Source organism: Ictidomys tridecemlineatus, chromosome 15 (assembly GCF_052094955.1).
Source record: "Ictidomys tridecemlineatus isolate mIctTri1 chromosome 15, mIctTri1.hap1, whole genome shotgun sequence".
NCBI lineage: Eukaryota > Metazoa > Chordata > Mammalia > Rodentia > Sciuridae > Ictidomys > Ictidomys tridecemlineatus.
In genome coordinates, this window is record NC_135491.1 from 55692584 (window position 1) to 55709285 (window position 16702).

At 47.5% G+C, this 16702-nt stretch overlaps 1 protein-coding gene across 3 annotated transcripts in view; it reads left to right on the forward strand.

Annotated features, from left to right (window-relative positions):
- Positions 1-1776: 1776 nt before the first annotated feature.
- Hsd17b2 (hydroxysteroid 17-beta dehydrogenase 2) overlaps positions 1777-16702 on the forward strand; it is a 68049-nt gene continuing 53123 nt past the window's right edge. Inside the window, exon 1 of one of the 3 annotated variants that reach the window (XM_078032732.1) lies at positions 1777-2239. In XM_078032732.1, coding sequence (XP_077888858.1) covers positions 1975-2239 — 265 coding nt within the window. In that variant the 5' untranslated portion in view covers positions 1777-1974. The remainder of the gene's footprint in view (positions 2240-16702) is intronic. The other 2 variants (XM_078032731.1, XM_013365548.4) reach the window with 2 other exon arrangements.

Below are 16702 nucleotides of genomic sequence, written 5' to 3' on the forward strand. Positions count from 1 at the left end.
GGTGGCACAGTCAGCAGCACAAGTGGGGTCTGTGGAGGGAGAGAGGGAGAGTCCAAGGCTAGCCAAAGAGAACCCCAGATCCTTAGGCTGAAGCTTTCTGGCTTGGAGTTGGCAAAACCTTCCTACCAAGGTACCCACGAAGCTGGGAGGGCAGATGTGAGTTGCCACCTCCCGAGGGTTCTAAGATCACACAGCTCACAGCAGGGGCAGCTCACAGGCTGCTGCTTCCCACCCCTCTCCCTTGGGTCTTGAGGTTGACCTGGCCTCAACCTGACCCTCACAGCTGAGCCGTCACATCATGTGCGGCCTGGGTTCCACCCTGCACCAACCTCGCCTCCCCCACGGCAGCCCCAGCACCTGGCTTCTCCCGGCCACTCCTGGAGGAGCCCGTGGTCAGGACAATTCCGCTCTGTCCTGTTGGACACCACATGACCTCCTCTTGATTTTTGTTTTTTCTTATTTGTAAAAAGCAAACCACTAGCATTTGAGAGGCTCTTTCTAGTATTCCAGGTAGAATGAGACCACGGGATGAAGTGGCCCCCACCAGACTACCTGGTTAAGGAGCCGGGGCGAGGTCTGGCTTTTCATTCTGGCAATCTGAACTCAGAGTGCGAGCTCTTCTGTCTCTCAGGCTCCCCCATCACCAGGACTTTATTAGAATTCTAAACCCTTCCCAGCAAAGTGTGGCAAGGTCAAGGCCCACCTTGTCCAGGGGAGCGGCTCCCCCGGGGCCATCAGCCTTGCTCTGTGACCTGCATGGAGCGGCAGCCACATCACGGCTTTTGAGCTATTGAAGTATGGGTAGGGGTCTGGATTCACCAGTCTTGGCTAAGTGTGGCTTAGCCTCTCCAGACTGAATTTTCCCTTTTAAAAACTTGAGGGTGTTGGTTTCTACCTTAAAAGCTTATGAACCTGCCGATTGTGTTCCATTTCTGATCCAAAGTGGGCAGTGGAATAGTTAAGGCTTTAAAGTGCCGATATGAGGCTGCTTGGCTCCAAGGCTGTGTGATCTTGGGTATATCTCTTGATCTCTCTGTGCGCTAGCTTCTTCCAAAACTGCTACAATAACCGAATCTTTATTATAAGGCTTTTGTATTCAGAGAGGCTGAGCATGTTGACTGCTGAGCCCCCCTGCCCGGAACAGAGCGTGGCATAGGAGCCTCTCAATGAAGAGGATGAAGGAGTGGAGTAGCTGAGCACAGCCCTGTCACCATGAAGCACCAATGCTGACTGTGCTCAGTTCTGTTGTCATTGTTCTCATTTCTCCCTGTCATCTCTCCCCTCCAGTAAGACTGAGGACTCTCTTCCTCTGGATCCCCTCTCCTCCGTCCAGCCCTGAAGCCTCTTGAGTTATCAGAGGCAGGAGTCCCGTGGACATGGGCCAGATCAGGGTTGCCTCCCCCGACCACGATCCACCTTCCAAATCTCACTGACTGCTTGGGTTTACACACACACGCGCGCACACACACGTACACGCTCCTGAGTCAGAAAAGGGACTCGGAGACTGACTCACTGTGAGCTCTCAAGGCTAAGAGACTATGCCCCTGTGAACCGGAGGGCTTGTTAGTTTCTGTTCCGTTCCAAGTCTGTCAATTATTATCCAACTAATCATCTTTCCAGAGGTGGAACCATCATTAAAATAATCAAATGTGCATGTTTGTCTCTGGGAGAGCGTGGTGTGTGTGTGTGTGTGTGTGTGTGTGTGTTTTGTGTGCACAGAAGGGCGGGAGGGGGGGGCCTGTTCAAAGAGGAAGAGCCCTGGTATTTATATTGTAATGCACACGGGTTTAAATTAGCCAGTGGGAATATGTGTCTGGGTGATTACACTTAATCCATGCTCATTCAAAGGGTGCTGGGCCTGTGTCCGCCCCCCTTCCCTCCTCTCCATTCATATAACCCCAGTTGCCTCCTGCTAGCCTTTGCCCACTAGGCTTGCTGTCCCTGAGTGCGTGAAAGTGCAGTGAGTCGTGGAGAATGAGCATGCCTTTCTCAGAGGCGGTGTGGCTGTGCCTGGCTGTCACTGCAGGTGTGGGAGGCATAGCTGTTTGCAAATACAAGAGCCCTGGGCAGCTGGGAAGCCAAGCGATCTGCCTCGCAGCCCTCTGGGGAGGGATTTGCCTGCTCAGACTGTCCCTCTTCTGGATCTTGCTTCTTTTCTCCCTGTCATGTTTCCTTTTGTATATGTGCTCACCGAGCCGAGAGTTGTTACCTGTGGATCAAAAGGCCATCCTGGTGACAGGTAAGTGGAGGCACTGCTTTCGCAGGACTTTGTCAAATTTGGCTTAAGTATAATATATTTGGCTTGGACTAAATCAGAGCACAGACCCAAGTGTTTTTCTTTCTTTCTTTTTTTCCTTTTTTCATGTTTTTCTCGCTTCATTATAGTTACACATAATAGTAGGGTACATTTTGACATATTCATACAAGCATGTCATATAATTTGCTCCATTTCAATTTCCAGTACTTAGCCTTTCCCTTCCCTTGGTCCCCTTTCTCTACTTTATTGGTCTTCCTTCTGTTAATTTGTTGTATTTAAAATTGGTGCACTATAGACAGACATCAAAGTGGGATTCACTGGGGTATATTCATACATGCACATAATGTGCCCATTTTATCTGTGGTTCCCATACATTTTTGGTGCACTTTCTTCAGGAGGTGAACTGGAAGGAGCTGGTGGTAAGAGAGGAAGTGAAGGTGAAGTCACTTTATCAATATTTTTGTTAGTTTTTCAGGAATAAAAATTAATAAATTCAAAACTGCAATGTTTCAGGTTTCCTTGCACTTGGACTTCTTTAGGTTCTGTGCCAGGTCTTCTTCCCTAGGAAAACTTGCAGAGCCAGAGTCCCCTGTACCTTGCTGTGTCTCCGGGGACTCACCTGTGCAGGAGACTTTGAGGTTTGCCCTGCTGCTGTCAAGAACCCTGCATCCTGTCTGAACTTTTCCTCTTTAAGTGTGTCATTAGACTGCTAATGCTATTTAATTAGACTAAGTTGGCAGTGTGTCCAGAAAGCTAGTTGCTCATTAGCAAAGCTGCCAGCTTTTCTCTTCTTTTGTGTTTTATTTCACTGAAAGTGTGAGACCAAATTAAATTCCTTTGACTTGTAAAACTGGCTTGTTTGGTCTGCAAAGTTGTAGCTTGGATAGAGCTTTGTTTAGGATTACCCAGAGTTATCCTAACCCAGGAAGTTCTGGCAAGATGCAGAAAGGCCATCAGCTGCAGAATCTCTGGGAGGTGCTGGGAGGTGATCACCCACTCCTGTGCCCCCTGGGGTGGAGGCCAGCATTGGGTGTGGTTAAAGAAAGTCAGTGGGGTGACAGTCATTGAGAAACAGATTCTAAAGTGACTTTTTTTTTGTTTTGCTTTTTACTTTAACCCAATGACAAAATTCTCTCATGAAATGCAAGTTGGTTCTTGTTGGAGTTTTGAAGTGTAACAGAAGATGAGCTTCTTTAGATCAAGGGAAGAAAAGTCAAAAGTAGGCAATTCAGCCAATCCTTGGGACATTTATCTATAGGACTCTGGTCTCACCAGGGGGTCTGTGTCTGGGAGGCTGTTGGGTCTTTCACTTTATCACTAGAATCTCAGATGGCCAATGGGTGGTGGGGGAGGGGGAGCTGGAGTACAGTTCTGTTCTAGTAGAAGAGTGAGCACCCAAATAATTTCAGGTCAAATTTATTGTTTGTGCTTTTCCGGTTGCATGGAAGAAGACAGAACAAATAAGTATGCTTCAAAACAACTAGTAATGCCATGGTTGCCACTCAAGGTGTGTCTTTCCTACAGGTCCAAACATTCCTGGGGAATCCCATTTGGGATACCCTTCCATGGTTCAAAATTGGAAAAATTTAATCTTAGGACAAACTCAGGCCAACTTTAGGGCAACTGAGAAAATAGGAATTCACTCTTGCTTGCTTATCTTGTCAACATTTTTCATCCTGTGCTTTAGATCACGTAGCACCATACTAATCTCATGAAACCCATACCCAATCTAGGAGCACATGACAGCCTTTGAAATTTTTGTGTTCATTGTCCAGTAAAATAACTAAATCAATTAAGCACTTCAAGTCCCCTGACTAATTTCTAAATAAAATTCTCAGCAATTAGAGAATTTGGAATTAGGAAGAGAGCTGTGTGTACTAATGTCACAATCAGGTTCCTTATGGTTTTCAAGAAAGTTACAGTCTAAGTGTCATGCTAGAGAGGACTTGTACCCTTTGCACTAGATGAAGAAACTTCAAACAAATTCCTTTAGTTAGATAGAACTCATTTTAAAACCTGAGAAACCACCCTGAGTTGGAATCATCTTGTTTTCAAGCTGGCTTGTGATGTAAGTTGGTATGCATTTTGGTGGGATGGGGTGGGGGAAGATGTCACAGTGAACATAAAGAGGCTTAAGTATTCTTTTATCTGATAATTCAAATCTTGAAAATTCTCTTAAAGATATCCTCTGGGGGCTGAGATGTTACTCAGCGGTGAAGTGCTTGTCCAGCACTTGTAAGACCATGGCTCGATCCCCAGCACAGCCCAGAAACAAAACAAAACACACATACTTGAAATCGAGAAAAAATAGATGCAAAACAAAGTGGCCTCTTCAGCACAGTCTTATTTAAAATAGTGAAATATCAAAAGCAACCAAAATGGTAACAGTCTATAGCACATCCTCCCCATGTGACAACGTGCAGCCATTGATGTTGACAACCACGAGGACTGTGTTACAGCATGGAGAACGGTCCAGGCTGCAGGAAAAACACACCAGAGAGCCAAGTGTTTGAGCAAGAGGTGCCTGGGTGAAACACTGCGGGAACAGCTGGAAGGAAGTAGTTTGTAAAGGGCAGAGATCAGGGAGGCATAGTACCAAGAAAATAGTTTGTAAATGGTTAGAGTATTGAGATGTTTCCCCACCCCGGATTTCAGATTTCTCTGACGTCATCGTATGACTTGTATCATAAAAACGTTGAAGAGAGAGAACATTAAACTGGTCAAATTCATATTAGTTTCTATTTAATTATCAACCCAGGTAAAGGACAATTATAAAGACAAGTTCAAAAAAATCCCTTTTTCTCCCTTTGAGTCCTTTATTTTGTTTCGCTATGATGTTCAAAGCTCTTTCACTTCAGAGACAATATAATTATAGTAAGAAGAAGAAATAAGCCTGCGGAGAGTGTTTTGAATAGATTTGTCTCCAAGGTTCCTGGAACTACAATGGTCATTTGACTTTTTAGATGACGGTGACATTAACGAAGAGCGGAGCAGAGTGATTGCAAAAACATCTCAAGCACAGCATGGCAGACAGGTGTGGGCAGAAGCCTCATCCACCTTGCCTTAGACTGTGCTCCCCCAACCCTGCTCCCCAGGGGCAGGGCAAGAGGTGAGCGGCCTGGTGTGAAAGACTTTTTTTTGGGTGGTGATGGTGAGGTTTTTCTAAGGAAGATGGACAGGGACAGGGAAGATGCCAAGTGAGGCCTTCAGCCCAGGGGGGTGTGGGGCTCTGTGGGTTTCACATCAGAGCTACCCCATTAGGGTTAGGGAGTAGTCTCATCACATCTGCCAATCATTAGTTAAGGGCTGCCCATCTTGTGGCCCACCAGTCCCTGGGAGTGCCCACTTTGGCTCCCTGTGGCACTGGCAGCGGGCTCTTACATCCTGGGGCTGCTTGGGGAAAGGAGCAGCAGGCTCTGGTGAGAGTGGCAGGAGCCTCAGGCATCATGTGCTACACACCTGTTACTAGCTCTGTGGTCTTTGATACTCAATTTTGGGTTATTGGATTTCTGACCCGCCCGTTCCCAAAGCCATCCTTTCGATCACCAGGGCTGTAGCCACAGTTGGTAGTAGACCGTGAGGCTACCGGAACATACACATTCAACCTGCAAGCAAACGTTGAACACCCACCGTGTGCACATGACTCTGCTTTGCCCAGAACTTGACAGTTGAACAATGCAGGAGACGCATCCGAGGGATGATGAAAGGAGGGTATCATGGACAGGGATAGCGATGTTTGAAGAGGGTGACAGTTTCAGAGATGCTGTATGGTAAGTATGACTTCAGAATGAGTTTGAGGGCAGGGAAGGGGGCTCAAGTAGAATGTCACTGACAGGTGGAAACACAGAAGTAGAAGTTGCTAGGTTTGGGGGTGGGGGCTGGAGAAGCAGGAGTGGCGCAGTGACCGTGGCTCCTAAGGGAAGGGTTGCTGCGGCACCTTGCTGTTAGGGAGGCAACGCGGGCCTGGGAGAGCCTAGAATCTTTATCAGATTACTTATGTTTGGCCGTGTTGAAGAATTGAACCCAGCGCCTTGCACATGTTGGGCACTTGAGCCACATCCCTCTTTAAACATGCAGTTTGAATTTAACCATCTCCGGGGAAGCATGGAAATGATTGTTACACTCAGGTCATTTTGAAAAAGCGCCAGTGGTGATTTCACCAGGCATTGCGGATGAGGAGTTTTGATGGGGGGATATTCCCATGGGTTGGAAATCCGTCCAACTGTATTGTAAGCTGCCTGAGGACAGGGACAGGATCTCTTCTGTGTCCACGTCCCCCTTCTCGGACTTGAGGTACAGTGGCCTCAAGAGGATGAGAATGAGTGAGCCATGTATAGTGAGTCATGCTGAAGAAATGTCCTCCCCCCCTTTTCTGGTCATTGGCTGGACACAATAGGACTGTCCCAATTTGCCCGCGGGTTCAGCATTTATCTCTGCTGGCTCTTTTGCTGGTGTCACCTGTACAGAAAGGGCAGTGTGACACGGCAGAGCTCTGGGGGGGGGGCTATTGTTCTCCAGCCACCTAGTTGATGGCTTGCTCTGCACAGGGCTTTGTGTTACTTGGTTCTGAGTGGGCTCCTACTGACCCAGCATGTGGCCCGAACGAGTGGGACAGCTGCGGAAGCTGCCCTCCAGGGTCACCAGAGCTCGACTCCGGCTCCAGCACTGCCCGACCCTATTTCCTCCAGGGCCTGGCCTGCTTTGCCTCCCAGGATGCTGCACGTTCTTCCCCATCCCTTTGCTCCTTCAGGTTGTCCCAGCTTCCCCGAGGGTGACCTCTAGGGCTCTGTCCTCTGCCCTCTTGTTTTGCTATATTCTCTACCATGTAGCAAAGTCCCACCTGACTTTCTCACCTGTTGAGGACTGGAGTGTTCCTGGTTTGGTGCATCCAATGTCCTTATGAGCTCTTGACCCATTTCCAGGGTTTTAGCCTGAGGCTTTAAACTTGGCTTCGTGCTCTAGGACACTGACCACCTTTCCTCCTCCTTCTTTTCCTTTCCTTAACTTCTCTGGTTCCCATCTTTCCTCTAGGCTGACTGTCCCATCTCCCGCCCCACCTTCCACTACTTAATGTCAGTCACTTGCTACAGGTTTCCACTATGTTTTTTTTAATGGTTCTGGGGATGGAACCTGGGGCCCGGTGCCTGCTAAGCATGTGCTGTGTGGCCAAGTCACACTCCAGCTCCAACTTCACTTTTTGCTGATTTCTTCACAGGCTCATGTAACTCTGTCTCCCCTCCAGGTGCCAGCACTCCCTGTACCCCAATTCTCTGCATTGTCCTATAGGTGCCACCTACACTTCTCTTACTGTCCTGTAGCCATCGTGTTTGCATGGAGGACTTCTGCTACCGTCTGTGTTCTGGTGATGCTCACATCTCTCTGTCTCGCCCAGACTTGTCTCCTGCTCTCTGGATGCTTATCCACAGCTTCCTGAAAGCCACCACCTGAAGGTCCCAGAGTCAACACGCCCCAGCCTGCACTCAGACTTTCTGCTGAGTCCTGCCATGTCTCTGCACTCTCTGCTCAGCCCACGGGACCCTTGCCGACCCCCGCCTGCCCAAATCAGGAGGTTCACAGTTGCCCACTATTAATCCTCCTATTAATCCACCACTCGGAACTCGAGAGCTCCTTCTGCTCTCCTGTCCCGTCCAACCAGTTGCTTGCTCATGCTTCATGGCCTTTCGTTCCCTCTGGACTCTCTCTTCTCCTCTCAATCCCTACTACCACTCCCTGTGTCCGAGGTCTTGTCACTTCTCATTTGAACTATTGTAACAGAGTCTTGGTTGTTCTTCTTTGCTTTGTCTTGGTCTCGAAAATTACCAAAGGGTATCTTGTTTGCAGCCTCCTGGCCACGGCTGCCTGTCCTCTTGTTCATGTCAGTGTCTGGACCTCTGTTGCCCCACAGCTTTCATGCTTTATGCTCCTAAAGACAAACCCTTCCCAGGTGGCTCCTGTGCCCCACCCCTGCCTTCCTGATTTTGGTGTTCCATGCTGGGCCCTCGGGGTGGGGGCTTATGTTAGACCAGGGAGTGTTGATGTTTGTGTTGGGACATGGTAGGGTGAAGATTCTGAGCAAGACCAGTGCAACAACAAGGTGGACAGGCCAGTGAGTGGCTCAGCCAGTTCCAGGAGGAGATCATGTCCTGTTTGGGTGATCTGGGGTTACATGGGGCTTCTGTCCATGCCCTATCATCACCAAGTAACAACCTCTTTTTAACACAAGACCCACTACATATACTACTTTGGTGCCCCCTGGCCTGCCCTCACCCATGGCCATGCTCAGATCTTTCTCTGAATCAGTACTGCCAAATCCCCTGGACTGCGTGTCAAGGACAGGATGTGTAAAAGACATGCCTCCATCAGAGAACAAATCCCAAGCTCAAGAAGAGGAGTTATTGTGGCTCTTTCATAGCATATTCTTTATGTCAGAGAACTCAAGTCCAGGGACTGCATAGGATTCATTTCTATTTGAGCCAGTCAGTGCCCAACATGGCCTTTGAGGGAATGAAATCCAAGTTATTTGTTTATTTTTTATGGGACCAAGGTGCTGACAGGTGAATTGAAGTATCAGAGAGGGACCTGGGATTTGTTGAAACTTGTCTTTCAGAGTCACGCCTATAGGGCTTCTGTGGCCAACAGAATCAAAGCAAACCTTGGCATCACCAATAGGAGGACTGAAAACAAAACCCAAACTCTGCTATTTTCTTAAACAAAGTCATAACACACATGCATCAGTGATCCTGGCTGCAGGCCCAGCCCCGTCCTTCACGGGGGGGGGGGGGGAGGCAGTGGGGTTAAAATCACATGCTTAGGAGAGTGATCTGGCAGCCAGCGCCTGCCTTGCCAATTAATAGCTTTCTGCCAGAAGAAAGTTAATTAACCTGCCTGAATCTCGGTGTCCTCACCTGTAAAATGGGGCAGTCCTGATATACCGATCCCACTGGGGTTGTCCCCAGGATAGTGCACTTGAGATAACATATATGCAGGGCCATCTGGAGCTGGCCACTCTTCTCAGAGGTCAGGGTGGGGATGCTGATGAGAGTCCTGAAGGAGGCTCCAGCTCTGGAAAGGGAAGAATGAGAGTGTGTGGGGTTGCAGCGGACCGTGGGGTATGAGACTGGGGTGGGGGTCACTCAGGATACTCCCACCCAACACCCACACCTTTTCCCATTTGAAGTTTTAGAGAAGTCTCTAGAATAAACCACATAAAGGTTGTGTCTAAACAACAGATAGTGACCTGAGAGGTCATCAGAGGGGAATGTAAAACCCTGATGACCAGGAGAAATTTCCACTCAGTCACCATCAGTTTCCCAGGACACACCTGGCAGAAGATGGGGTCAAACACATTGACTTTTCCCTGCCCAGCCAAGACAGACTGTCTCAGATGGCCCCTGGCAGCGCCTGTCTGCCTCTGGTCTCTCTCCTTTTCTCTGCTCCCATGATGCCCCCACAGTTTCACCTGCCGCCCCCCCAGCTCCATTCCAAAGGTAGCATCAGTGTTTGAAGCTGTAAACCAGACACCCAGGGATGTCAACTGGTCCTGACACCCAGACGCTGGGGAGAGGATGAAGGGTGGTGAGCCAGGAGGAGTGTAAGAAACTCGACCTGCCTCCTGAGCAAGGTGAGTTTTTTTCTGTTCCCATAGCAACACAGGATAGAGACAGAACTGACTGCAGAAAATGGCAACTGATACCTCGATACTTGGCTTCAGTATCTAGGAGTGGGTACAGGGTGGCGAGTCCCCCCCTAACTGGAGGACATGGCCCCTGACCACAGAAGGCAGCTGCTTCTCACCTCCAGCCAAGTATTGCCAGCTGGCTAGATTTTTGTGATTCTTCATGAGAGGCAGGAAATTGTGGACTTCTGTGTGTAAAAATCTCCTATTTAAAAAAGGTGGTAATTATTTCCTTCTTATATTTTAATCAATCCCACTGGTCCAACAAAACCTATCCTCATGGCCAGATGTCAGGCTGCAAGCTCTGCGTGGCTTCCTTTAAATTCTTTAGAGAGGAGCAGGAAGAGAATGAATTCTTCTCTTGCTCCCATGACCGCATATCTTTACATCACTTGATTCTCTTCCGGCAGAATCCATGGATTTGCTGTCAGGGCTTCTTTCTTCTTAGGCTTTACTGCAGACTCCTTCAAGGAAGGGTCATGGGAGGGTCAAGGTGTTCTTGAGCCAAACATTTCCCCCTGGATCCTGTGGGCTGAGGCTTCCACAGCCTCCCCCCACCACTGTGATGAGCTTGGTGCGGGCTTGTATTCTGCTTCCCAGGTGGGGTCTGGACATTGGCAATTGGCCCACCCTCCTTTTTACAGGCCAGTTGTGATCCTGGGGAGAGAAAATGGGGAGGAGGCAAGAGCATCTCATTCTGCTAGCGCGTGGTTTAAAAAGGCTCAGATGAACTTTATTTTAAACTGGCCAACTCCCAACACCAGAATATCCTCTTGGGGATCATTCCATTTAACGGAGTGAGGTTGTCTGAATAGCCCTAGTGACAGGGAGCTCACTGCCTATTGAGGGAAATCGTTCTGTTTGTACACAATGAGAACAGTTGTAAACATCTTCTTTCTAATGAGCCGGTTCTTCCTGGGAAGTTCTGCCCTTGGAAATCACACAGCCTAAGTCAAATACTCCTTTGCCAGGCCATTCTTGAAGCATGTGAAGACGGGCTGCATCCTACCATAGCCAAAATCGTCCTTGAACTAAATAGTCTTCTTCTTCTCACCATTTCTCCCATGGCACAGTTTTCAGAACTTCCACCATTCTCTTGGGTTTCTTCTGGCCCAACTCCTGTTTCTTGACTCCTCTGAGATGTTGACTCGGGGTTAATGTTATGAGCCAGTGAGATGAATTAAATCAGAACTAAAGGGAGTTCTTCACTGGATGTCACTGCTCAGTGTGGTGGGGTGAATTCACGACTCCCATCTCCCCAGTGAGTCCTGCACTATGAGAAGGTGGGAGGAACAGGCAATGATCAGATGTCACCTTTGTTCCTGATTGAAACTTCCTGGAGGAAGCAGCACTGCTGTAGTGACAAAGGCGCAGCTGGTCAAGGCAGGGTTGGAGAGTCTCTGGCGGTGCTCACAGTGGTCACCTTGCAGACCATGAGGCAGACAGGAGAGCCTCCGAGGGACACTCTGGCCTCCTGGGTTTCCTCTCTACTTCCCAGCCCTCATTGTTGGCTTTGAGTTGTCCTTTTGGTTCTCTGCTGGAGAAAGAAAGACTTTTGCACAAGTCCGAGTGTTTGGTCCAGATCTTTCTGTCAAACTCACCAATCAGATACTTTATTCCATCTCCTCAGGGAGCAGAGAGGAAGGAGCCACAGCAGCTAGGAACGTCACACTGATAATGTTCCCCCATACAGCAGGAAACATAAGAAGTGGGGAAGAAGAGTTCCTTCTTCTATTTGGGCTCAGAAAATCAACTCTGGGTGGAGGACCCTATGTCTAAACTGCCGCTTGTGCGAGAACAGCCAGGGATGCGGGACTGCAAACACACATGGAGTCAGTGCTGGACTGCTGGCCCACAGCCACCCCTCCCACACACCGCAAGCTTCCGTCTTAAGTTAGACAATATCTAGGTGAAGGCTTCTAAGAGTGAAGTAAGATTGTGAATATGTGTCACTGACTGAACATAGTGAATGATTCATGCAACAATAAAGTCTTTAATCCTTTTCTTATCTCTTCCTGTCCAGCCATCCCCTTGACAAAGAGACCAAAGGGCAACCGGAGGAGTCCAGCAATTCCACCTTTTATGTATTCTAGATGAGGCCTCTTGGGCCTTAGGAGGCGGCCCACTCCTGTGTTCTTTTGCATCCTGACCATTTTTGGCTGGCACACCCTCTTTTTGCAGCTAACTTTCCCCCTCAGGCCCAAGTATTATTTGGGTTTTCACTTACAGATGATTTTCCTGCTTGTGGACAGGGCTTCTCCAGCGTCTGGTCCCTTGGCTGTGTGCTGTGTCGACACTTGGTTCTTTCCCTTTTAACCCTGACCTCATCTGAGAGCATCCCCCTGAGACCACTCCAGCCTCCTGTGTTTCCTCCTCTGAATCTTCTCAGCCCTGATCCCTTACTCTGAGTTGTCTTTTTGGTTCGAAGGGAGGCACTGGACTGCACAAACCTCTGATCTAGGCAAAATGGTCACCTGTTTCTTTTCCTCTGGGATCCCCAGCTCCCCATGACAGGACATTCCCTCTCAGGCTGGGCTGGAGGGTGCTGGAGAGGAGAAGGGTGTGCAGTTGTTTTGAATAACCGTCTGTGGATTGCCTGCTGTGTACACTTGCCATACAGAGGCGGAAGAGACAGATAAGGACCTGTCCTCATGAAGCTGACTTCTAGTGGGCAAAGATGACACAAAGAAACCAACGAACAGAGTAAAGAATTTTATTTCCAGCAGCCAAGCCAAGGACACTGCTTTGTTTTTGGTTGGCGAGATTTGATCACCACCTGCAAAATAAATAATATAAAAAAGGAAGAGTGCAGTTAATGCCATCTGGATCACCCAAACTGGGAAAAGGCAGCTAGTCTGTCTTCCCACCAACCCTACAGACACGACTTCGAATCACAGAAACAGAAGCCAGGAGGAAGACACATGCAGATTCCAGTGGGATGTGACAGTGGGAGAAGACACCGCAGTGCAGTTTCTTTGGTGCCCATCTAGGTCAAGGAAAATCATTTCTCAGTTTCTGTTCTCAACATGAGGAAACTCCGGATCCAGAAAATCAGTTATCAGGAAATTTGCTTTTGATTTTAAAAGGGCTCCGTTTCAATCTCAGCACCACAAGACCCTCCGGGCAAGGACAGGGGTGTCACCAAGGCTTCCCTGGTATGGTGAAGAGCATTTTCCACATCGAACTCCCTTTAATTCTCCCAAAGAGCTTATAAGATATTTTTTAAAGCTTTAACTATACAAAAAGAAGAGCCAATGGACACAGTATGACCAATTCTCACATGCTAAGATGACCGTGATCAAGATGTCAATGAGATGGTTTCTGTTATTAACTCCATGCAAAGAAGGAGACGTTGAGGATTTTCAGTTTACATAACTAAAGTCACGTAAGGAATAAGTAAGTGCTGAGGGCCACTGCCAAGTAGGAATGACGCATCGAAATTTCCTTGCCAGCGTGCCCCATGTTACTTAGAGGAAGGACTCGTGGAAATGGACTTGCCTTGGACATTCGCTGTGACATTGCATGTGTGTTTGAGAAAGGTGACCCTGCTCAAGGACCAGGGTGGATCCAGGTTTAGGGTGTATCCTGCAGGTTTTAGGAAGTATCCCGCTCCTTGGGTTTAGAGCGTTCGCGGTTTAGGGTTTAGGGCGTTCCCGGTTTAAGACAATCTGGGTTTAGGGCAGTTCCAGGTTTAAGGTTATTCCTGCTGGGAATAGGATAAAAAGCCTGGTGGAGTATGTGAATTGGGCAGCAGAACTTGGCACGGCAGAACTTGGATTTCCCCAGAACGTGTTTGTAGAGGGCCGGTGTGAGTTCGGGAATAAAGAATTGCTGTTTGAATCTACAAGGTGTGCGGTGGCTCGTGATCTTGTGCCCAGCCAGACTGCGGCAAGTAAGTGATAGTGTTGGGGATCCAAGTGCACGGTATGCCATCTCTCTTTCAGCTCATGGAAATAAAATAAGCAGTGCAGTCAGGCAGAGGACAAGAGTGTGCACTCCTGAGGGGACAGGATGGTGATGTCAAGGGCCTCAGGAACCTGGGCTTCTGCATTCAGACTTGGCTCCTGTAGCAACGCTGGTTTTCGGAAAAGAGAGGCTCCCCAGCAAGGCTCCCTTCAACAGCATCAGAGGACACTGAAGACCCAGCAGCTAGGTGAAGCATGTCCCCCTCCACTACTAGCCGTTCTCTAGGAGAAGCCACATGTGCCCTGTCCTTACTCATCCGCCAATCACTGTTTTCCAAATATCCCCCACTGTGCTGTTGTGACTTTGGCTCCCTCTAGATCCTTATTTCAGAACCCACATGGCATGCTGTTGAGGTGAAGCTCCAGGAAGAGCTCGAGAAGGGAACTCTGCAGAGGAGGGCTTAAAAAAGAAACAAGAACTCCAAAAAGGGCTTAGAATCCATGCCTTCCCAATTTCACCCATATTCATTGAGCACTCTGTGACAGGTCCTGAGAATACAGTGGCAAATGGCAAGCACCCATTATATTTCATGAGCTTTTAATGCAGTGGGGGGAGGGGGAAGGAACCAGGACATTACAAGGCAGTGTCACGTGTGACCATTCAGAGAAATGGGCAGAAGTGAGAGGAGGTAAGAGGAGGCTGGGCAGAGGCCATGAGTTGGGGGAGCAGTCATCGGGTTGGAGATGGACTTTATGATGGGAGAATCACAGGACTTGCTGCTCACTAGACCTAGCAGAGGGGAGACCCTGTGACCATTGCAGTTTCCCATCGCAACTCCCTCCATGCCTCATGTAATCCTTCTTTTGAACGTCTGGCTTGACGGGTGGACTGTAGCTCCATGAGAGGAGGCACTGAGCCCTGTTGTGGATGGTGTCCAGGAAGGGATGCTCCAGGAAAGAAATGCAGAGAATGATTTTTACCGCAAAGAGGAAGAGCAGTTCTTGAGAGAGCCAGAGGAAGGAGCTAACTTTGAAGAAAGGCAATGTCTTTTGTTTGAGAGGTGTTGGATTTGATGGGCCATCGTTCTTCTATTCATAGGGAGATGTTCAGATGAAAATGGAGAAGTCAGACTAAAATTTAAGAAAGAGCCCAGGACTGGAGATAAAAATTAGGCTAGTATTCCACATGGGTAGGACCAATAAAGCCCAGGAAGCTAAAAAGACATCTGAGCATAGAGTATAGACAGAGATTAGGACAAGGAACTAGGCAGCAGAGTCCACCTATGTTTATAGGATAAGAAGTGGAAGGTGGGATAGTGTTCCAAGGAAGAGGAAAGTTCCAAGGGAGAGAGTTATAAACAGCATCTGACTGGAAGCAGAGACTGATGGGACGAGAAGCTACTTCTGCATCCCACAACGGAATTGGTCTAGTGAAGGGTGTGGGAAGGAGGCTCAGTGCAAAGCCGGTGAGTAGAAGATGTTACTGGGCAATGCTGACATTTTGGAACCCCAGTAGAAAAGGGAAGGAGCAAGGTGTAAATCAGCAGTAGGGAACAATAACCCAGTAGTAACATCAAAAGAAAAAATTGGGGGAAAGGGAGAAAATCTGGGGTGATGTGGAGGTCCAAAGAAAGGTATTATGGTCTGGAGATGAGGTATCCTGCAAAAAGCTCATGCTAGTCAATGTGGGAATGTCCAGAGGTGAAATGATCAGGTTCTGAGAGCCGTAATAACCAGTGGGTTAGGCACATGATGGATTAATAATTTGAACGAATTACTGGCTGGTAACTATAGGTAGGTGTGATGTGGCTGGAGGAATTAAGTAACCAGGAGCATGCCCTTAGGGATTATATATCTTGTCCTTGGGTCCTCTGCGTCCTGGCTGCCATGAGCTCAGCTGCTTCCCTCTGCCACGCCCTTCTGTGTAACTGTTCTGTCTTATCTTGGACCCAGAGCAATGGTGTTGGCAGACCAGGAACTGAACTTGTGAAACTGTGAGTCCAAAATAAACTTTTCCTCTTTTAAATTGTTCCTGTCAAATGTTTCAGTCGCAGTGTCAAAAAGTTGACTAACACAAAAGAACTCAACAAAGAAGACCCTGACCACGGAAAAAAAGATTGTGATACTTAATGACACGGGAGATAAAAGGAAAAGTAGAAGCCACGGGTGTCTCAACTTTTGTCCTACTTAGTTTACAGTGAAGAGCTATTGGTTGTAACTGCGCTGAGAACCTGTCTGGTCCTGAGCTTTTTGTTCTCGGTAGGATTTTGATGGCGACTTTAGTTTTGTTGCTTGAAATTAAACTGTTTCAATTTTCTATGTCCTTCTGATTCATTTTGGGTAGGTCATATATCTCTAGAAATTTGTTGATGTCTTCAAGATTTTCTACTTTATTACAGTATAAAATTTCAAAATAGGTTCTGATTATCATCTGTATTTCAATAGCATCCTTTGTGATATTTCCTTTTTTTATCATAAGTTTTAGTAATTTGCATTTTCTCTCTTTCTCTTTGTTAATTTGGCTAAGGGTTTAATCAATATTATTGATTTTTTCAAAGAACCAACTTTTTATTTTGTCGATTTTTTGGATGGTTTCTTTTGTTTCAATTTCATTGATTTCAGCTCTGATTTTAATTATTTCCTGTCTTATCTTCTATTGCTTTTGGTGTTGATTTCTTCTTTTTCTAGGGCTTTGAGATATAATGTTAGGTTATTTACTTGTTGACTTTCTATTCTTTTAATGAATGAACTCAATGCAATGACCTCTTCTCTTAGCACTGCCTTCTTAGTGTCCCAGAGATTTTAATATGTTGCTATTCTCATTTACCTCTAAGTATTTTTTATTTCATTTCTAATTTCTTCTGC